Below are 22,884 nucleotides of genomic sequence, written 5' to 3'. Positions count from 1 at the left end.
TAGGGCATCACACCACTTCTTTGTCACAGCCAACAGAATTGCAGCATGCAGTTAGTCATACAGAACAGGCAAATTAGCATTTATTCCACCCAGTGTCAGAATGGTCATGAGAGTTAATTCCAAGCTCTTTGCTGACAAGGGGTTTGTCCTCACAATCCTGAATAAGGCAGAAGGAGGGCCCAACCAGGGTAGGAGAGCCATGCATGCTCCCAATCAGCAGTCATGTGTTTGCAAAGATCTAAGCGGGAAGAGGAGAGAGTAACTGTGGGGGAGTCAGGAGCTGTGTAGGACAGCTTTTCATCCATGATAAAATGCTGGGGACAGAATGTGGGTTGGCCACCTCCACAGGGCTGCAGGGAGTGGAGGAGAAATTGGGGTGATCTACCCCGGGCCCCCATCAATACTCTACATGAGTATTATTCCCTCCAATAATGAACTCAAGTGGTTGATGCTTTTCCATTTGGATGTGAATAGTGCCACCCAAATATATGGTCATTATTTCTGGGTACAGGACCCACTTGTGAAATACATTTTATCAATCAAGCTTTAAAGGAACAAGAAGCCAGGCCACTATCAGCAAGACCGACTTCCTGCCACTAGCAGGAAAGCAATCTTCAAGTACCAAGAGGGAGCAGAAGACGCACATCTGTGCGGTAATCATCAAGTGGGATTTCACAATCACTTCATCTTGCAGCCTTACCTTTCACCTGCTGTTGCGCAAGGCCACTGCGATGTTCAGCAAAACTTTCCTGGGTCAAAACTGCCACGGAGCTCATGGTCGATTTCCCACCCACACACAATCCGGGTATGCCACTGGTAAAGAAGAGTGATTGTTATATTAGTCACAAGATTTTTCACACACACACACACACACACACACACACACACACTGAAAAGTAGACAAGTCAATTGGCACTATGAGCTTGTGGGTTGGCACAAGCAGCAACTGTCCCCCAGCTGAACACACAATTGGCAGCACCTCATAAGAACATAAGAACAGCCCTGCTGGATCAGGCTCAAGGCCCATCTATTCCAGCATCCTGTTTAGCACAGTGGCCCACCAGATGCCGCTGGAAGCCACAGGCAGGAGTTGAGGGCGTGCCCTCTCTCCTGCCATTACTCCCCTGCAACTGGTACTCAGAGGCACACCCTTGAGGCTGGAGGTAGCCCACAGCCCTCTGACTAGTAGCCATTGATAGACCTCTCCACCATGAAGTCATCCAAACCCATCTTAAAGCCATCCAGGTTGTTGGCCGTCACCACATCCTGTGGCAGAGAGTTCCACAAGTGGATCACGCGTTGAGTGAAAAAGTACTTCCGTTTGTTGGTCCTAGACCTCCTGGCAATCCATTTCATGGAGTGACCCCTGGTTCTAGTGTTGTGTGAGAGAGAAAAGAATCTCTCTCTCTCCACTTTTTCCATGCCATGCATGATTTTATAGACCTCTATCATGTCTCCCCGCAGTCGTCTTTTTTCTAAACTAAAAAGCCCCAGGTGTTGTAGTCTTGCCTCATAAGAAAGGTGCTCTAGGCCCCTGATCATCTTGGTTGCCCTCTTCTGTACCTTCTCCAGTTCAGCAATGTCCTTTTTAAGATGTGGTGACCAGAATTGTACGCAGTACTCCAAGTGTGGTCGCACCATAGTTTTGTATAAGGACATTATAATGTTAGCCGTTTTATTTTCAATCCCCTTCCTAATGATCCCTAGCATGGAATTTGCCTTTTTCACAGCTGCCGCACATTGAATAGACACTTTCAACGAGCTGTCAACCACAACCCCAAGATCCCTTTCCTGGTCTGTCACCGACAGCTCAGATCCCATCAGCATATACTTGAAGTTGGGGTTTTTTGTCCCAATGTGCATCACTTTACACTTGCAAACATTGAACCGCATTTGCCATTTTGTCGCCCACTCCCCCAGTTTGGAGAGTTCCTTTTGGAGCTGCTCACAATCCATTTTGGATTTCACTACCCGGAAGAGTTTGGTATCATCTGCAAATTTGGCCACATCGCTGCTTACCCCTGCTTCTAGATCATTTATGAATAAATTAAAAAGCACCGGTCCCAGTACAGATCCCTGGGGGACCCCACTTCTTACTTCCCTCCTCATAGTCACAACCTCATAGTCACAACCATCCCAAGGGGTGCAAACTGTGCCATAGTACTCTTTCTGACTGGGGATGATGATGGTGGTGGAAAGACAGACCACAATGCATTGCTATCACTGCTGCATAGCACAGCCTCTACAAGTCTTTCAAGGCTCAGAGAGCAGGGCTGTAACAGCACTAGAGCACTCATTCTCCTGTTAGAAATAGCTATCTCCCCACTAACACACACACACACACACACACACACACACACACACACTGTTACTCCAGCTTTGGAAGACCATGCCTGATAACTTCAGTAGCATTTGCAACATAGATGGAGTGTATGCTGGAGTTTTTAAGACTGGAGTTTTTAAAGACTTTTAAAATATTAAAGTGAAAAAGAGGTTATCTAGGAAAATTGTTGACCAGTTTTTTTGCTGTATAGACTGCTATTATGGATTAGTCCAGTTCACACTTAGCTTCCGCATTTCATACTCATATCTGGTGGGACATAGGATCAAACCTTGGAATGGCATCCCCATGCAAAGGATCCCCAGTATTAGCCAGGATCTTATCCACATAAAAGTTTATGCATGTAAGTCCCAATGTAAGTCCCAATACACACGTACAATTCTATGGGGTGGCAGAAGATGCACACATGCCCAAAACTCACTTCCCTAACTATAACCTACATGCCAGAGCTGTGTGAAACATTGGCCTTCACCACATACCAGTTAAGGATGCTCTTGCCTTCCTCCATCTCCAGTTCTTTGGCTCTTAGGCCAGGGTACTAGTTTACCCCAAAGATATAGCCGTTAACATGGGCTCTTTATTTCATTAAATTGAATGACAAATCATTATAATCAACACTGATACAAGTATTTCTGAGTTAAGAGATACCCCATATTACAGCACACTATGATCTTTATAGGTCATTCATCAGTCTTACAATTCCAAATGTGTCAGAGTAAATATTATTCAGTTTCTTGGAAAAAGCAACCCAGTCAATATTCCTTTCCCGTTTCTGATACATGAAGTAATGGATAACCTTGGGAGGCAAGGACACACAACTCCAACCACCTTGGCTAATAGTCCATTAAAAAAAACCTTTGTTGCATTACTTTGAAACTAACTCAAAGCTAGCCTTGAAATAGCTCATGTTGTAGGTTGATGATGTGCTGTGTGAAAGGCACTTCCCTTTTAACTTTGCTGCCTGTTAATTTAGGTGAACCTAATTCTTTTAATTATGGGAATCAGTACATATTCCCTTTTCACTTTCTTATATTATTATATGCCTCTTTTACGTTCCCCTTAGTCTTCTTGTGAGCAGATATTCCAAGAGTCCATAAACAGTTTCCCCTTCAATCTGAATAATCATTGTTCTCACCTTTTCTTGTTAAAAACAAGCAACAAATCCCACAACATTTTGGACATTGGCCAACATCCAGACTAATGCTGTACACATGCAGCCGAAAGAGAGAGTGTGTGTGCACATGTGTAGTGGCTATATGCTTGCTTCAGGTTCTCACACTAGGAGGAGGTAGGGGGAGAAAGGATTGTTTTGCTCATCTGCTCTTCCCCTGGAAGCACTTTATGCAATGTGCAATTATGTTCCTGAGGGTCACACAACCCTCAGAGACATGACGACACATTGCACACAGAAATAATATAACATTTTAAAAAAGCTGAATTCCACCTTCAGTTTTAGGCAGGGGCCTTAGCCGACTGTGGGCTGTTGTCACAGATATTCATTTCCAGTTCAATATTGAGTGTATTCAGTACATTCTAAGATCTTGGCTTTTTCGTCATCAGTTTCTACATGGGTTTTTTCTGCTGCAATATTTCATATTCTGCAATTTTTTCCATTCTGAAAAGGTGGGATGTGCAGCTTCAATAGAAACTATACTACAGTAAAAATAACCAGGATACATAAAAAGGTGCACTGACTACTTGAATATCTTCCTTAATAACTTCTCTGTGCACAGGTAATTAGAAGAACAATATATGGAGACCTGAAGTCCACAAATGACTGAGGGACACCACAAAACGCTCATATTCAAAATGGTCTATGGATCTGAATGGTCATACTCTGAAGTATCACCTTAAGTAGTATTAAGCTAAGCAACAGCAGATCAGTAGGAGACACAGGATATTAATTCAAAATTCCGATATTGTAAGAGCATCTCTGACTGTGACACACACAGATAATGTTTTGCCACACAGACATGTAACTTACCAGCTAAATGGTCAGTAGCCAGAAAGTCCGTCCTGTGAGCTGTCTGTCTGTCAGCCTGCCAGCTTCTGCTTTTTAGAAGGGAAAAAAGGTTACTCAGTTCTAAGAGTGCAAAAGCTTAATTATTATAGGAATAATTGTGCATTTCACTGACCTATAAGCCACTACAGTAAACCTGAGCCAGGATCCAAAATGTATTATTAATAAAGTTTGAATCATAAATACAACAATGTGTTAAAAACCAGTGAAGAACAATATAAAATCACCACACATGCAAAAGAAGGTGGTCTTAATTCGTTTTATGTTTCAAAGGCCTGGCAAAATAAGAGAACTTGAAGCTTTTGCTTTTTCACCAAAGCAGTTCAGACTGCTGAAGAGCAAACAGATGTTCAGGATTAGGATTGCCTCTTCTGCTTTCAGTGCAAGCTGTAGTTACGTGGTGTTCCCACCTCACATATAGCATCTCTGAACTGTAGCCAAAGTCTGGATAAATAGGATTGCTATTTACACAATGTTATACTGATGCAGGACAAGAGAACATGAATTCATCTAATCAGAGGTTACACCAGTGTCACTTAATATTCTGTTTCTAAACAAATCAATATTCCTGCTAGAGTGTCCTGGATGCTTTAGTACAAAGGGTCATGCATTATCGGTACCATCTTGTCAAATCTCATTCCAACTATAGGCATAGTACAGTATCATACATATCAATAAACATGTTGAGTTTTCTATGGATGTTGGCTTGGTTTATCTATTATATTGCAGAAAGCTACCTTAAACAGCATTAAGCTAAGAAACAGGAGATCAGCAGTAGACGTAGGATATGAATTCGAAATTTCAATATTGTAAGAGCATCTCTGACTGTGGGACACACAGAGAACTGACAGACTAAAAACCTGCCAAGAAGATTGACATCAGTCAGAAGATAGGAATGTAGTTCAGTGGAGCCTGGGTGAAGTAGGCACTTTTCTTCAGTCACTGGTAGAGAAAAGCACAGAGATTTATGAAGTCAGCTCTTGGCAATTCTAAGCTTAGACAGGCACACACAAACAATGCCTGATTTGTGCATCTGTGTGCGCACGCCTGGCATCTTGAGAACTCCACATGCTCTGCTCAAGAGAATATCTCACCTTGATCTTTGCAGAAAACTAACAGGTACCATATAGTTGCTTTCGGTGAGGTTTATCCAAACACTCTGATTGGATTTCAGTGGGAGTCGGATGTCTAACTGCAAATACCTGTGCCACTGGGAAAACCCGCTCAAACTAGCTTACACAACACAGCAGCAAGGGAGAGTTTACTGAGTGTTCATGGGCAGGGCCATCATCTACTTTGCAGGGATAGTACTTGTTCCAAGGCAAAGCAGCTTGAAAGGAACTGGAGCCTCGAGGTTTTTCCTCACATTTTAACTTAAGATCTACAATTATGTTGCCTAAGTGGGGTCCATAACGTAATCCAAGGCAGGGGGGGGGCAGACCCAGGGCAAGCCAAAAGGTGTTAGGTGCCAAAGTATGTCACTGCTCCGAATGCAATGGTGACAATTCAATTCAGATCCACCAATTTAGGCTGGGCCAGCCAAAATGGCTGTAGTGTAGTACTGAGACTGGATCAGATGCAAATGGCTTTATAACACGCTAAGGGTTGTACTTGAGCACAGTAATCAGTTTACTGTGCAAAAAATTGGGATACGTTTAAATTTTTGCCCCAGCGCCAGGCCAAGAGAGACTGTGCTTTGTGACAACCACCACTGAATATTCATGCCACTATTACTTAAAGATTGCCTCAGACAAGAGAGATTGGTAGGTAAGCAAAATGGCATCTACCCTGATGTGGGATAGAGAGTGCTTCTTTCGGCGCATGCAGCCACTGCCGAGACCTGAAGAACAATCTTTCTAAGATTCCGAGTGGGATAATAGAGAAGCAGCATATTAGCTTCAGGGAAATGCAAGCAGGACAGTGGAAAATAGATTTCACAAGCTGCAAATAAGAACAGCCACGCAGTACTCTGACTATTACTATCACCAACATCCTGGCAGAGGACAGATTTCTGGTTTCGCTGCTAGCAGAGGGAAATAATTTAATGTTATTTTAGTGGGAGTATTTTGTATTTTTTCAAGTGTGCTTTGATTTTGACTGTATGATGCTTTTGCTGAGAAGCGGTCTCCTAGTGTTAAAACAATATAATAAAAAACTGACCATGAAAGTTCCACCCTTCTTCATACCTGATCTGGAGCCCCACAGAGGGTGGTGTTTTCTATGGCCCTGATTTCTTCTCTCACCACTTCCTGCTAGCTGGGTATGGATTTATGTTCTCTTAAGTTTTGCTCTGGGAAGGCTGAGCTGGAGTCAAGACATTAGGGTACTGTAACCTGATTTAGTGCCTGCCTGACAGGAATGTAACCTTGTAGCACAGCTGCTGGTTTCATGGTGTCCACAGAAGCTGCACAGATTTGCATAGCAGTTAACACCAGAGTCGCAACAAACTGTTTATGAAAAACCAGCACCTCTCTGCAGAAAGTTACTACTCAAGAGTCCACAAATTGTGGTTGGATTGGGTAACTAACTTTTTGTTGTTGTTGTTGTTGTTACTAGCCAAGCTGTGAAATCCAGTTCCATCATGATACAGCAACAATTGTATATGCATTTCGCAACAGAGATCAGTTCAGTCAGTTATCAGTGTGTTGACGACACGGGCTTTATTTAGGTTCATGAACCGTTCTTATAAGGTTTTTGGCCATTTTTTGCTCTTAAATTTTGATCTTCTCACTCCCCTGCAAATATATGATTTTTATTTTTAAAAACTCAATTATGATCATGAACGATGTCCAAGATGTATGGAAACTATGGACTTTGGTCAGCAGGATGTCTAATTTAATTCCTGATCTAAGTAGTGTTAGGAACAGAAGAACAGACTTGCTGGATCAGGCCCATGACCCATCTAGTCCAGCATCCTGTTTCACACAGTGGCCAACCAGATCCCTCCAGGAAGCCCACAGGCAAGAGGCGAGGGCATGCCCTCTCTCCAGCTGCTCCTCCTCTGCTATATATCAAAGCCTGGAGTTGACCTACAGCCATCAAGATTTGTAGCCATTGAAAGACCTGTCCTCCATTTGTCTAAGCCCCTTTTAAAACCAACCAAACTGGTGGCCATCACCACATACTGTGGCAAAGAATTCCATAAACAAATAATGCGCTGTGTGAAAAAGTACTTCCTTTTGGTCATCCTACATTTCCTGGCAATCCGTTTCATGGGATGACCCTTGGTTCTAGTGTTGTGAGAGGGAGAAAAATATAACTCCACACCATGCATAATTTTATAGACCTCTATCATGTTTTCTCTTAGTTGCCTTTTTTCTAAATGAAAAAGCCCCTGCTGATGTAGCCTTGCCTCATAAGGAAGGTGCTCTAGGCCCCTGATCATCTTGATTGCCCTCTTCTGCACATTTTCCAGTTCTACAGTGTCTCTTGTTATTACAAGATTAGAGAGAGAATTATAAGTCTTTTGAAAAGGAGTCCTGTCACACCATAAAGACTAACAATTCTTTTGTGCAACAAACTTTCCTCCATTTGGATGCAGCTTTTCAAGCTAGGTTACTGAAATTTTCTGCCCACAGGGTTTGGAAATACTATTCTGGGTTTTTGTTTGCATTTTCAATCAGGATTCCTTAAAGAACCCAATATCCTTCATTAGAACTCTGAGAATGGCTGGAAGGGGGGGGAGGGGAAGGAGTTCAGAAAAGCTCTTCATTAAAAAAAGAAGGAAATTCCTGCTGTGTTCTAGTTCCAACACTTCAAACCGTTACTGACAACTCAGAACAATATGGTGAAGAACCAAAGACTGCAGTACTATGCATGCTCACCCGGAGTAAGCACCACTGAACTAGTAACACAGACGTAAGTGTTACTAGTTCAATGGTGCTTACTCTGGGTGAGCGTGCATAGTACTGCAGTCTTCGATTCTTACTTCTAAGTAAGCAACCTGTAATATACATTCAAGCCACCTAATGGCACAGCAGGGAAATGCTTGACTAACAAGCAGAAGGTTGCTGGTTCAAATCCCCGCTGGTATATTTCCCAGACTATGGGAAACTGCTATATTGGGCAGCAGTGATATAGCAAGATGCTGAAAGGCATCATCTCATACTACGCGGGAGGAGCCAATGGTAAACCCCTCCTGTATTCTACCAAAGACAACAACAGGGCTCTGTGGGCGCCAGGAGTCGAAATCAACTTGACGGCACACTTTACCTTTAATATGCATTCAGCATCTGCTTAACAAAAGCTCTCCTGTCAGCTGTAAGACAATCTTTGCCTTTCTAATTACCAGCTGCATGATCTTACAAAATGTTTGCTCTATTTTTACAGAGTGTCAAACTCCTAGTCTCATCAGGATGCAGTCCTATGCACATTTACCTGGAAGCAAGGCTGGTGTCAGGGATGGTGCCTTTGGGCAGCTGCTGAAACCGCAGCTTGGAGGATCTGCGCTCCCCTGGGCCACCCTCTCCTGCTCAGTGCTGAGCACAGCAACATTTCCTCCTCCCACTCGGACTCAGAGGGAAGGTGCCACATAGCAACAACTGCTCGCTTGTCTGCAGGAGCGGACAAGTGAGTGGTAGTTGTAAGGAGCAGCTGCCTTCAAGCACCTGCTTGCCCTCTCATTTGGAGAGATGCAACAGTAAGGACTAGGGCTATTATACCACCCAGAGGAAGAGCACAAGGGAGCAAGAAGAGGTGGTAGCTGCTCCTGCCTCTGTCTACTTGCCCTCTTTCCTGGGTCACACAGCCAGAAGGCCAACAAGGCTTCCCAAAGAGACCACATTGAGCCAGACTGGGGAGCACTCATATCTTGGAGTAGCCAACACCCCGACGCTGGGTAGCATGGAGGGAAGTCTAGGCCCCATGGCCCAGCATGAGGCAGCTGCTCCTTGGAACAAGCAGCTGGCTCTGCCCATTGCTTGCCCGCACCCCTCCCTCCCTCCACAGTGCAGCAGGGATAACTTGGTGTGTTGCACGAAATCTCCACCGACACAGTGTCCAGATGGAGAGTGCAGGTATGCAGGGATGCAATTGGACAAAGACAGGTGCTCAAACAAGAAGCAGCTGCCACATCCTCTCAAGTCACTCACCTGTGCTCTCTGTGGCCAGTGAAGTGAGGATGGAGCTCACAGTGGGTGCCTGCTATACCTGCTCCTCCATGCCACACTGCTCAAAGACAGAGGACAAGCAACCAGGTACAGCCTCCCAGAGGGAGAGGGCAAGCAACAACAGCTGCTCCTCACAACCACTACTCAACCAGTTCTCCTTGTAGTCCGTGGTTCCCTCTAAGGTGTGCGCATGCTCCCAAGTTTTTGGATGTCTGATCAGTTAGTTTCAGATCCCGCTCAGGTTGAATCAGGAAGGCCTCACTCTGAATGCACGTGTGCGCACACTGCCTTGATACTAACTGCTTTCATTCCGCACACAGATGATAAAAGTGAGAGAACACCGCTTGTTGTGCTTCTGAAAAAGTGGAGGAGGGTGGTTTCTTCTGCAAAGAGCAGCTGTCACCACCTCTCATTCATCTAAGTTCTTCTGGGCAACATGGCAAGGAAGACTGGGTGAGTAACAATTGAGAGGACTGGCACTGCTGCTTCCGAGTCCTCACCTGCCTTCTTTTTGGGCAGACTGGCAGAGGGGATTGAGCCAAGTGGGCCACTTACAGGGAGCAAAAAGAAGCCACGAGGCACCACCCCCACTTGCCCTCTCTCTTTCTGGGCAGCAAACTGAAGAGCATCGGGATCACTGGGCCCAATCCCTACCGCTGTACTGCCTACTGAGAGGGCAAAGCTGACTGAGCTGAAGGATGAGGGATCAGGTGGCTGCTTCTTTTCACAAGCCTCAGTCTGCCTCCAATGTTCCTCCAAGCACCATCATAAGGATGGGCAATTGCCATCTAGAGTGTGTTTTGCAAAATACTCCATTTTATGCCAGGTCAGAAGTGGAAATCTCTGCAAGACTAATGAATTGTGTCTAGTTCACTAGGTGTCTTCCCTAGTAATAAATTCATGGAAATACTTCAGAAAACACTGACCTACCAGCTTACAAATATAAATATACAAGGTTGAGTATCCCTAATCCGGACACCCAAAATCCGAAATGCTCCACAGTCTGGAAACCACCACAGCGTACGCACGCAGCACCGACTCGTTGCGGCTGAGTGCCTTGCTGATGCCGCTGAAATGTAAATCGAGGACAGGAAGGGAAAGGAGCGGAGGGGGATGAGGATACAGTAAATAAAATACAGTGTACAGTAAGCTTTCGTGTTTAGACTTGGATCCCATGCCCAAGATATCTTATTATGCAAATATTCCAAAATCTGGAAAAGTCCGAAATCCAGAACACTTCTGGTCCCAAGCAGTTCGGATAAGAGATACTCAACCTGTATGTATGTGTATATATGTGTGTATGTATATAAATACACACACTCTTATAAGATGGCATGAGGTAACATATCAAAACTGGTGGCAGCAGGTATTGACTGAAAAAATAGTCGAGTGGGTAGAATGAAGGCAGGGACATAAGCAAGTACAGGCAGAACATGCAAGCACTTTCAATGAGGTAGGAGCAACACAGTCAGCCATTCAATCTGGGTCACCAAGCATGCTTCCCATACTCCTCATTTGGATTCAGAATGGGTTGGGCAGAAGCCATGAAGTGGCCCCACCCTTCTGACCTCACAGTGCTCCAAAAAGAGATGATACTATATCTGACGATATGGGCAGATGGAATCTTCATTGTTTCTCTCCACTAACAGATACTGAATCTCTGGTCACAACCAGGCATGCAGAATGGTAGTTTGCTACACTTCAGCTTTCTAAGTTAAATCACTGTCTAACTGAAAGCTTAAGAAGCCAGGACCAATTATAGGTAGATATTTCTCCTTGCAAACAAAAACACAATGGCAAAGGAAGGAAAGGCTGAACAGTAACATGATAAATTGCATCATGGGCTAGATTATTGCCAGGAGATTCAGCAAAAAATACTAATAGGAGGAGAAATATATGTAGTGGTATGCAAGGGGTGATACCACCTTAATGAAGTAAAATTTTAAGAACAAGTTGCTGGGGAAAAATAAAATCCAAGCAGGTGCTGGCAGACAACACACACTACTTTCCCCACATAAAAGAAAGGAAAAAGACTTTCTAGGATGTTAGCCTCAGCTAACTGGGCAAAATGGTGGCTGTCTTAAGGAGTGGTTACATGAGGGAAGAAAAAGGCACAAGGAACTACCGGTAGGTGGTTGTCTCCTCCGCACAAAGGCTATGGCTAATGAGAAAACAGAACCAAGGTAAAACAGCCGTAATACTGGATGCTACAATGACAGCAAACTGGGTTTTCTGCTGGATAAGGATATAGCATTAGAAACCCAAGAGGCAAGGCAGAGAAAAAAACGCACTCTGGTTTACCCAATTGATCAAAGTGAATAAGCTGCACTTTGGAAGTTTACTCAGTGAGAAAACTTCTAACATTCTACATGTGGAGGCTTAAGGAAAAGGCATCACTCTGGAAGAGGTCAACCAGGGACAGGGCAAAGTGACCAATAGTAAAGGAAGTGAAGATGAGACTGCTAGAGAGGTAGAGAAAGAGTTGCACATCACCTGGGAGCCAAAGTTCTAGAAGGCAAAGTTCAGATGTAATTTTTTGCAACCTGCATCTAAGTTGCATGAGATAATAGACAATGACACAAAGCATTAATGTCAGAAACAGGCTGTGAACTTTCTCTCTCTCCTTGAACAAGGAGTTTCAAAGTTTTTGCTTTCACCTTTAAGCACAACTTAAAGGTGTACTTCATGAACTTGAGAAATTGTGGTTTGTTTTAAGTTAGTTTAAACAGACCAGGATAAAACTATGGTTTGATATCCTGGTTTGTTAACTAGCTGGAGTTAGAACAAACCACGTGGAACTGTGGTTCAACCTAGATGTGAAAGTAAGTTTTCACTGGTCTCCTCTCATGCACGGAGGAGGGGAGGTGGAACATGCCTTGGGCTTAGCTCACCACCAATTATTTGCAAATCTATGAATCAGGTCACAGATAATTGACAATGCTCTTTGGCGGGGCTGAAGAAATCCACTTGTCTACTAGTCTGTGATGAGTGAAAAATGATACCTGACCAGTGAAAAAAATCATGATGAGCAATGTACCAACATAGCTTGAGGAGTAAAATATTTTGTCTGGCTGATAAATGGAGCCAGAAACTAGTGTAATAATAGGCTGCCAAAAATTCAGAGAGTAACTGAAAATGGGTATATTACCATAATTTACAAGTTCTACATAGAACTACATACATTTAAAATCTTACCATAAAAACATTCCTGTGCAGACAATACAATACAAAATCACATAAATATATTAAAAATGTCCCTGAATAGTCAGAGTAGGCTCACAGTGAGCCAAAGTTCTTATGAAGACCAAATGCCTTTCCACCACGAAAAAAGAAGTATTTTCCAAGTGTAAGAGTCTTTTTCAGTGGGTCACTTCCCATGGGTCAGATGCGTTTCGACGTATGTCTTCCTCAGTAACCCGTACCTTCATAAAAACACTGCTTTTACCAACTTTGATTATCTTCACTCACATATTTGTTGTTCTATGTAGAACTTGTAAATTATGTTAATATGCCCATTTTCAGTTACATGCTGAATTTTTGGCAGCCTATTACACTAGTTTCTTGTTCTGGTCTTTTTTCTTCTTTTCTTTTTTTGCATTTACATTGTTTTTTGGATCAGCAATACACCCTATTTTGTGTTGTGATAAACTGAGTCAACATTTCTTCACACTGACTTTGTGCACATGTGCACACATGCATGCACCTTATGCCTAACTATTCCAATGTTACAAAGATCTGCATAGTCAGTCATTTTTTTGCCTGCTTCCCTATATATCTCCAAGACATGAGTGAGGAAAATAACGCAATAAAACAATTTCCTTATTGTTTTCATTTGGAAATGTGGTATGACACTGCTAAGTCCATTATATACATCTTAATGGAAGTGTTCAAGGTCAGAACAGTCACAAGTTAAGATCTACATTAGGAAATAAGCAATCTAGCTTCAACAAAGGCAAGTCTCCACTAATTTCATTTATGTGATCTGCCTAGAAGACAGAGCCCGGTACAACTGGTCTAGGGGAAAAGAGAACTACTATGGAACAGTCACGTGCCGACAAAAGAGGATTACAACCAATTCCATCAGAAGTAATATTTAGAATGGATGGCCAAATTAAGCATGTACTGAGGCCACAATTAAAACATAATATGAGCTGATGTATATTCCAATTAAAGCAAGCATACATTTGTATTAAAGGGAGTGGGTGGCAGTCCAAGCTATTTTTACATTTATATCTTACTCTTTCTCAAGGAGTCCAAAGTGGTCTACATTATCCCCACAACCTCTCTGTGAGGTAGGTTAGGCTGAGAGCAGTGTTCCCACTAATTTCTTTCATTTGTACGTGAAATGAGTTTTGTTCTGGGTGGCAGTATCAAGGCAGTGTGTGCGCACATGCATTCAGAATGGGGCCTTCCTGATACAACCTGAGTGGTATCTAAAATTAACTGAGTGGACATCAAAAAAACTTGTGGGCATGTGCACACACACGCCTTGAGGGAACATTGGATGAGAGATAGGTGACTGGCCCAGAGTCACCCAGTGAGTTTCATGGTAGAATGGGGATTTCAACTCAAGGCTCCCCAGTCATAGTCCAATATATATCTAGGGAAAATGTTGTTGTATTCAATGATATTACTTCTACTGGTACTGTGACAAATAGAAAATGACCATTCTTTAAGATTGTGATCACTTCATTGATTAACTTCTTATCCGGGTTCAGCAAAGAAAACATTTGCTCTCAAATGTATGGATGTACTGCCAAAAAACCCCAAGTATTTATTGCAAGGTGGACTGATTTCAATCAGAATGAAATCATCAAAAGGCAAGGAGAAAGGAAGAAAGACAGATGACATCTTTAATTTACATAAAGTATCCCATTCTGAAATTCATATATTTCCTGAATAACCAATTTCCTAATTGGTTGATATAGCAATTAAAAACATACTGGTCTGCAACTAAGTTATTTTTTCTATTACTTAGGAGCACAACCCAAAACCTATGGGCATGCAAACCAAAAGTACAGAGAAACCTCCATTTTCCAAACCCCAGCATTGTGGATTTCGGATTTTCTAGACAGCGGAACAGTCTAAAATTTGGAATTTTTCCATTCCAGTTCCACTGGAATGGGCATTTTTCCTCTTCATTCTGATCTCGACATCTGTCCCAGGCATATGTTGCACATGCAGAAAAATCACTTTGTGTCCCAAAGAGTGTTTTCTGTGGTGGTGTACAAACAGTTTGTGGTTGTTAGCCATCATCTTCCATGTCCCAAAAGCTGCACGTTTTGTGTTGTGAAAGCTTATTTTAGCAACTTCTGTGACCATGTGCTTTTTGCCTTGATTTTCTGGACAATTGCCTAATCTGAATTGTCTTTCCACTAAACCCATTAGTCAGGAAAATAGAGGTTTCTCTGTACCACAGAATTATGTCTGCTTAGAGAGAAGTTTCTCTTTGTTGTCTGTACAGATGTAAAAATAGTAAGCAAAATTATTTTCTTAAAAGCCAAGGTTACAATTCTATGCATACTTATTTGGAAGTCAATTACCAATATCTGGCAGCAGCGATATAGGAAGATACTGAAAGGCATCATCTCATACTGCACAGGAGGAAGCAATAGTAAACCCCTGTATTCTACCAAAGACAGCCATGGGGCTCTATGGTCGCCAGAAGTTGACACCGACTCGACAGCACACTTTACCTTTACTATGATGGAAGAAAAACTGGATGTAAGTGTAATAGATATAGGCCTTACTTCTAAACAAACATGCATAAAATTGAGCTGGTAAGGTCGAAAATTTTCTATAAGAAGTTACTAGGCAAAAGAGTGTTTCACAAAGAGGCGGAAAGAAAAATGTTCATGCCATTGATTAGTAGAGTAATCATAAATACTAGCTGATCTGGCGAAGAGCATCTGCGCCACTAGTTCTCCCTGTCTCTCATCTCCATCTACATTATATCTTCAGCCCCAGGCCATTCTCCCCCCACACTAACTTCAGCCCCAGGCCATTCTCCCCCTCCCAATCCACATTCTCTCACCAACCTCTAGCAGCACTTTCCCTCACCCCCGCCCGCTGGCCTGGCCACCATCTGCCCATCACCGCCGCTATCCAGCTGCTGTTCATGAACTCTTGCAAGAGCTAGGGATGTGCTAACAGGTCCGGCGGTTCGAAGGTCCGGAAGTTTGGTCCGGGGGCTCAGGATTGAACCAAACCCGCCCCCGCCTCCCCGGTTCCGTCCGGATCGGAATCGAACCTCCATACATGTCTGCAGACATTTGCGGGTTTTGGTTTTTTTTAATGTTAAATGAATTTAAACTACCTTTAGCCCCTTCGGGGGGCTCCCTGTATGGCACAGCAGGGGGGGTCCACGAAGGTTCCCTCTCCCCCTGTCAGCCTCTGAAGTCACTGCCGCAGACCAGGAAGCTGATCATTTTTGGCCCGTTCGGGCCTCTGTAGTGCGCAGCGGCCATTTTGGCTGCCACTGCACATGCGTAAGTGACCCGTGAGCCCTGGCATGACCCAGGGCCTCGCAGAGGTCATTTGCGCATGCATGACCTCTGCGAGGCCCTGGGTCATGCCAGGGCTCATTTACGCATGCGCGGCGGCCAAAATGGCCATCACCACACACTACAGAGGCCTGAACGGGCCAAAAATGATCAGTTTCCCAGGCTGGACTGGACTTGGCAGCCGGACTGGACTTGGCCGGTCAGGTTCGAGTCCGGTCTGGACTCAAAACGAACCGGGCTAGACAGTTCTGTGCACATCCCTAGCAAGAGCCGCTACACATGGGATTAGTGATGGGTACATTTAAGAGAAATATAGAAAGATATTCATAATTTGAGAACGGAACACATTGCAGAATTCATGTAATTGAAAGGCATACATACTACAGCAAAAGAAAAATCACCCGTATGGGTTTTTTGGATGATCCTGGTGACATATAGTATTGGCAAGCAGTGTTTCCAGTAACAGAGATTCCTGTTGACTACAACTCCCAGCATCCCCAGCTGCAATGGCCTTTGGCTAGAAATTATGAACATTGTAGTCAACATCTGGGAATCTTTTTTACAGGGAACACTGATAGCAAGTCCTGGATTCTAGTATCTGCAATGACTGGCTAGTTCCCAACTGCAGTAGGAAGCTCAGAATAATAAAGTACAAGACTTGGGCAACATACAATGCTTAAACTTAGCAATCAGATATTTCCCCTCACAGTTCTTTTTTATGCATAAAAGCAGCCTTTAACTTTCCATATACAGTGGATGGCCACGATATAGTTTTAAGATATTAGCACTATTCAAATGTTAAACCCTGCCAACTAAGCAAAGGAGAACCTTTTCAAGTCGTGTCTCTCATGTTAGCAGGAAGAGAGCAAAATTCAAAACCAGTCCAGGATTCCTCTGGTGGTGGTTGCTTGCCTCTCCTGCTTGTCTTTTTAGATCGTGAACCCCATTTGAGATAAGAAACCATCTTCTCATACCTTCTACGCTGTAAACAACTTTGAGATTTTTATTATACTGAAAAGCAGTATAAAGAACGATCATCCGAATGTGTATCAGGGAGATGAGGGGGGACACGGCGGGGGGGAGGGGGAGAGAACACGAACAGGACTGTGGCTGCTGACCCAACCTCTAGCACATTTGACATAGTGTGAGAAAGCTTACATAGGTAGAAAGAGCATATACAAGGCCCTACCTACTGAATGGACAAAACGTATGCACGTGCAATGTATACATGTGCAGGTTCTTTCAAACATTAATGCTAAAGTGGGGCCAACAGCCATGAGTGGGTGTGATCCCAACTTGTCCTGTACATACATTCAAACAAATGTCTGAACAGTGTCATACCATATAGGCTTAACGCTTATAATACATCCCAATTTCCTTGTAAAATTGATTTTTAGAAGAATTTGCTTTATTTGTTTAAAATATTCCGTATATCCAACTTAAATTAACCTTTAAAAATAACAAGTTCTACAGCCTTTATCCTGTCCAAGGACTGATAAATTTTTAACAACGGATATTCTGAGTTACACTCCTTTATCTTGACTAGCAGGGCATGTCAAGTGACCTTTTGCGTCAAGATCCTCAGGTGACATAGTAAAAAAGTGAATAAGAGATAACATTTCCCATCTCTTCACTGAGATCCCCATCCAACTCTACTTTTGCAACAGGAGCAAATTATCTGTGGTTTTATGCCTTGTCTAGCTTTTTATTGGGAGGCGAGCAAAAGGAACCCTGCTGACCATTTTGTAAGTCAAGACTCCTCTCCCACAATTGCCTTTATCAGACAATTCAGGTGACAAAAAGCCCAAATGCCAGTAATAAAAGTTAGCCAGAAAAGGCTACTCAAACCTGACATTTAATAGCCATACATTTGTTGTTTCTAACCTTGCAAAACACATCACATTTTCTAATTTGCCTTGATAATTATGAATGCTATGAGCTTTTCTATTTAAAAATAGATTTTAAACATTTGTAATAAAAATAGAAGATAAACACTGCAGATGCTTCCACAAAATGTCTTATACTGTTCTAGCTTGAGATCATCCTCTCTCAGAAACTAGACTGCTGAAACATAGAGGTGGACTTTTTATTAAGTAACAGAAAGAGATGTGTGTTGAGGATCAGGAGCAAAGTTTATGTCAGCAAGTGGAGAATTAGATTTCTGAGGTTATAGAGACCCAAGACAAGAGAATGTGCTGAGCTCAACTTATCTTCAATTTGGGCCAAAGGATTAGACAGCAGGAAGAATAAGAGTAGGCCCACTGAAAGCAAAGGCCATCCACTGATTATGCCCTGGAACCAAAAGCCTACCAGGATATTCTCTTGTGTAAAAGTCAACAAAATGAATGGGTTGCAGAATTCTTGTAAAATAAAAGGTAAAGTGTGCCGTCAAGTCAGTGTCAACTTCTGGCGACCACTGAGCCACGTGGTTTTCATTGGTTGAATACAGGAGGGGTTTACCATTGCCATCTCCCACGCAGTATGAGATGATGCCTTTCAGCATCTTCCTATATTGCTGCTGCCCAATATAGGTGTTTCCATATTCTAGGAAACATACCAGCAGGGATTCAAACCAGCAAACTTTGGCTTACTAGTCACATTTTCCCCCTGCTGCGCCATTTTGCTCCCATTAAATGTCAACGGGGCTTCTGCCAGAGAACATCTTGGTGGATTGTACCTTGTATCTCATTTGCAACAGGTGAGAAGAGAAATCTAATGCGCACATGGCCTTCCTTCTGAAGCAAACGAGAAGGAAGGGGCTCCCAGAGGCAGAGAATGCTGGTACGAGAGAGACTAAGATTAGGATGGGTACCAAGCAAGAGAGTGAGTTGAAAGGAAGAAGGCAACAATGACTTTGGAGCATACAGCACAGACAAGCCTCACATCTAGTTTGCACTGGATTTGCTATGTCAGAAGAACAGACCACCTACCACCTAATGGAGTAGCGGGGAAGTAATTTGCCTAGGGAGCAAGAGGTTGCTGGTTTCAATCCCCACTGGTATGTTTCCCAGACTATGGGAAACACCTATATCAGGCAGGAGTAATATAGGAGGATTCTGAAAGGCATCATCTTACACTGCGCGGGAGGTAGCAATGGTAAACCCCTCCTGTATTCTACCAAAGAAAACCACATGACTCAGTGGTCACCAGGAATTGACACTGACTCGATGGCACAACTTTACAAAAGGTCAGCAAGCTGAAGTATAAGAATACATACAGCAGAACAACAGAGAAGCTTAAAGACATCAAGTGGGCATCAAGCAACAAAAGCTAGATGGAACAGCAGCAGTGCACATGTTTGTCTGACCCTATATAAATGGAAGAAACCACTGAGAGAGCTGTATAGTTTCAAATTTCTAAGGGGAATAGAGGCGTTAACATCTTTTCCAAAATGGCTTCTAGCAAATGGCCAGCTCTTGTTATTTTCACAGGAATTGTGTTCAGAAACAAAAGCATGTAGGTATACCACATGTCTAGCTACGATTTAGATTTTCAATAGGATCAGCATTTTGAGAGCGCAAGGGCCATTTTAATCCATTTTAATTTAAATGGTTAGCATTTTGTTAATAGAAGTCATTATATTTAATTAAATGCTCTGCAAAAAGGGCTGAAACAGTATACATGTACACTTCGGTGTCCTGCTGATTACCACAAGGTCAAACAGAAAAAGCATTTCCAATCACCAACTATTTGCTCTTCGCAAAGCCAAAAGCCCCAAGAACACCCAACAGAGCTCTCCCACTAAGGTCATTTAGCAGCTTTAACTACAGTATTCTTTGAACAGTAAACATGACTGGAAGAACACACTGTCTGAGGATTAAATATTAAAGAGAGACTTTTAAAAACATATCTGAACTGAAAGCCGACTTAGAGGGATTGTGATAAATCTGACACTCTCACCCTCCACATTTTCTACTGTAACCTTTCCCACTTCCTTTCCCTTCACAACAAGCATGGCGTCTTACTATCCACAACTCTGACCAAGAACCTATTGCCCACAACATTAGGACACTTTCAAATATTATTGCTACCATTTGTATACAAGAAGCTGAAACACCACAGTTTTTAAGATGGTCAGAGGAACATTCCCAAATGCATTTAAAATTAAAAGCTAGGAATTGCAATTCAGATTAAGAGTGCCTCTGGGCAGCACTCAGGTTGTTGCTTATGCTACTCTCTGGAGTACCATGTGCATCAGAAGTGCAACAACAACAGAAGTGGACAGAAGAGTCAAGAAGGCCGTGCTACATGGAAAAATGATGATGTCATATAATTAAGACTGGTGTTTCTGGCCTAATTCTCCCAGAAAGCAAATAAAGTGGTATACTTGAACCACTTCAGACTGCAGGTGAGCACTCACAGGATGAAATGTGCGCTCTCTCTCTCTCTCTCTCTCTCTCTCTCACACACACACACACACACACCTTGGCATGTCAGGGAGAAGGCTAGGTGAACATTATTTCCCCCAACACCCAACATTTCTATGTGCTGCTATCTTTTTTGTATGGAGGAGCATCAATCATGTAAGTCTGAAATGGTACAGCCCAAACTCATGAGGGTTTATTATAGCAATAGCAATAGCACTTACATTTATATACCGCTCTATAGCTGGAAGCTCTCTAAGTGGTTTACAATGATTTAGCATATTGCCCCCCAACATTCTGGGTACTCATTTTACCGACCTCGGAAGGATGGAAGGCTGAGTCAACCTTGAGCCCCTGGTCAGGATTGAACTTGCAACCTTCTGGTTACAGGGCGGCAGTTTTACCACTGCACCACCAGGGGCTCTGTCAGTTTACCTGGAAGGTGAGCAGCATGTGTCCTTTTCCAAAAAGATTCCTCACTTTCCTTTGATCTCTCAGTTGTAGCCACCTGCCATCTTAAGCAGCAACACATACAATGTTGCTATTGCATGTATCAAATTTTATTGAGCAATGGCTCCAGGGTCAGTTCAAACAAGCCAAGTGCCCTATCCTTTTCACTCACCTAACTACATACTGGGGTCAAAAGAGCGCCAAAGCAGGTGGGGGAGCAGCCTGTGGGAGCAAAGGAAGAAGAGGGGGGAAATGAACAGAGGTATCAGCAGAGGTTGCAGCAGGATGTGTGGGAGAGTGGCAGGAAGGTGAAGGAGGCTGGTCAGAGGGGCTTACAGAAGCAGCCGTGAGGTGGCTTGGCGGGGAAGCAAGGAACAGGGGAGGAGTAGGAGAAGGGGCTTTATGTGGGGTTAGGTTCATAAACTGGAGGCACCAGGCAAGTACAAGCTAGCCCTTTGGTTGCCAACCTAGAAGAGGATGACTATGTCAAGAGAAAGGTAGTTCTGCCAATGGGATTTGTTGGGTGGGCTCTGGTCCATTACCTTCCACTCAGTCTTTTACAAAACTAGTTGCAGATTAGGAATGTAAGCAGTGGTTGGCGGGAAGACAGGAAAATGGCACAGCACTTGTGCCATAAGAGGCTTTTATTCTGCAAATGGATCTTCAACTTTGACTATCCCTGAACTATATCCAAGTTTACTGTAAATTAAAACACACAAACAAAATAAAGGCAACTAGAAGAAGACAACAACCAGATAAAGATAGTTTTAAAAGTCTCTCAAGTAATCAAATTTGGACTTGTTCGTTTGATCAAAACACTTCTTTTCTCTATAAATTTGTTTTCAGCATTCACTCTGATGCCATTTTAAAAAGTTGTTCTAGTAAGAACTAATCTGCCTATTTTCCTTTCACTATACCTACAACTGGACTAAATTTGATTCAGATCAGTTAGATGGTCCACAAGTTAGACCTCTTGCGCCTCAAACATTTACGCATCTGCAATCCTGAATCGGGGTGGATGACATTACCACAAATTATGCTATTAAGGTGTTCCTACAACTGTACCCAATTTGGTTCATATTGGTCCAGGGCAGGCGTTGCCAAGTCGGGGGGGGGGGGCAGACACACATGGAATGCCGGGTGATCTCATAAGCCTACTGGAAAGTAGGCTAAAAAGCAAAGCAAGCAGCACAATAACATGCTCATTTGTGCAATCTCCTAAGCATGGCTGTTCCATCTATCAGGTTTCACCTTAAAGCCAAGTCTTTTATTATTGATTATGTTAATAAGGAGATCGAATTCAACAGCAAGGCAAGGCAATACCAGCACTTCAGTTGTGAAGTGTCTATCCTCAAAACTGTCAATCCTCAACTCTTCTATAATCTGTCTGACACTATTTCCCCCAATATATTATATTGCAGATACCCATCTTGACTTTGGATGCACTTCAGCTAGCTTAGAAAGTCAAAATGGCTATATCCCAAGTAGTGTTCTGTGCAACAGAGATTCTCAGATTATTGACTACAACTCCCATCACCACCAGCCAAAGGCTGCTATAGCTGGGGATGATGGAAGCTGTAGCCAACAAAATCTGGAAATCTGTGTTACAAGGAACACTGGTCCCAGTTCTTGCCCTTCTCTCCAGAGAGCTAATATTGCTTAAACATTGAAAGGATTAAGCTGTACACTTCGTTATCATGGCAATGTTGCCCTCCCTACCCTTCCCCCCAGGTTTGGTGCACTAACTGTTCTACCCTCATAAGATTAACGGAACTCAATACATAAAAGGTTATCAGTTCTAAGTTACACAGTTCATAAGCATTACAGTTTTCCATCACGAAAACATATTGTGAATGAGGAAACTTACAACAGATGCTTTGAGTGGAAGCTTTGCTTAAGCAAAAAAAGTAGAAAAAGACTTTGCTTAACAAAAAAAACCATTTAGTGATTGAAAAACCTATCCCAGCTGAAGTATGGTCAGTGATTTGGACCAGTTCCCCAGAAATATTTAGAGTTTTAACTGAGCACAATACCAAACAAATGTCCAAATGTATTTCTGGTATCTTACATCAAAAAGCCTACAAAATATTTACAAACC

The 22,884-nt window shown here is 42.9% G+C and overlaps 1 protein-coding gene across 6 annotated transcripts in view; it reads right to left on the bottom strand.

The window, feature by feature from the left end:
• Positions 1-22,884, bottom strand: part of HDLBP (high density lipoprotein binding protein) — an 82,163-nt gene that overhangs the window by 38,438 nt on the left and 20,841 nt on the right. For 4 of the 6 annotated variants that reach the window (XM_053304350.1, XM_053304355.1, XM_053304351.1 and 1 more), the window contains exons 2-3: positions 4,326-4,390; positions 701-813 (exon numbers count right to left, since the gene is read on the bottom strand). In XM_053304350.1, coding sequence (XP_053160325.1) covers positions 701-776 — 76 coding nt within the window. In that variant the 5' untranslated portion in view covers positions 777-813; positions 4,326-4,390. Of the gene's footprint in view, positions 1-700; positions 814-4,325; positions 4,394-22,884 lie in introns of all 6 variants that reach the window. The other 2 variants (XM_053304352.1, XM_053304353.1) reach the window with 1 other exon arrangement.

Source organism: Hemicordylus capensis, chromosome 3 (assembly GCF_027244095.1).
Source record: "Hemicordylus capensis ecotype Gifberg chromosome 3, rHemCap1.1.pri, whole genome shotgun sequence".
In the NCBI taxonomy this organism is placed as follows: Eukaryota; Metazoa; Chordata; class Lepidosauria; order Squamata; family Cordylidae; genus Hemicordylus; species Hemicordylus capensis.
The sequence above is the reverse complement of the archived record's forward strand: the minus strand, read 5'-3'. Positions and strand labels throughout refer to the sequence as shown.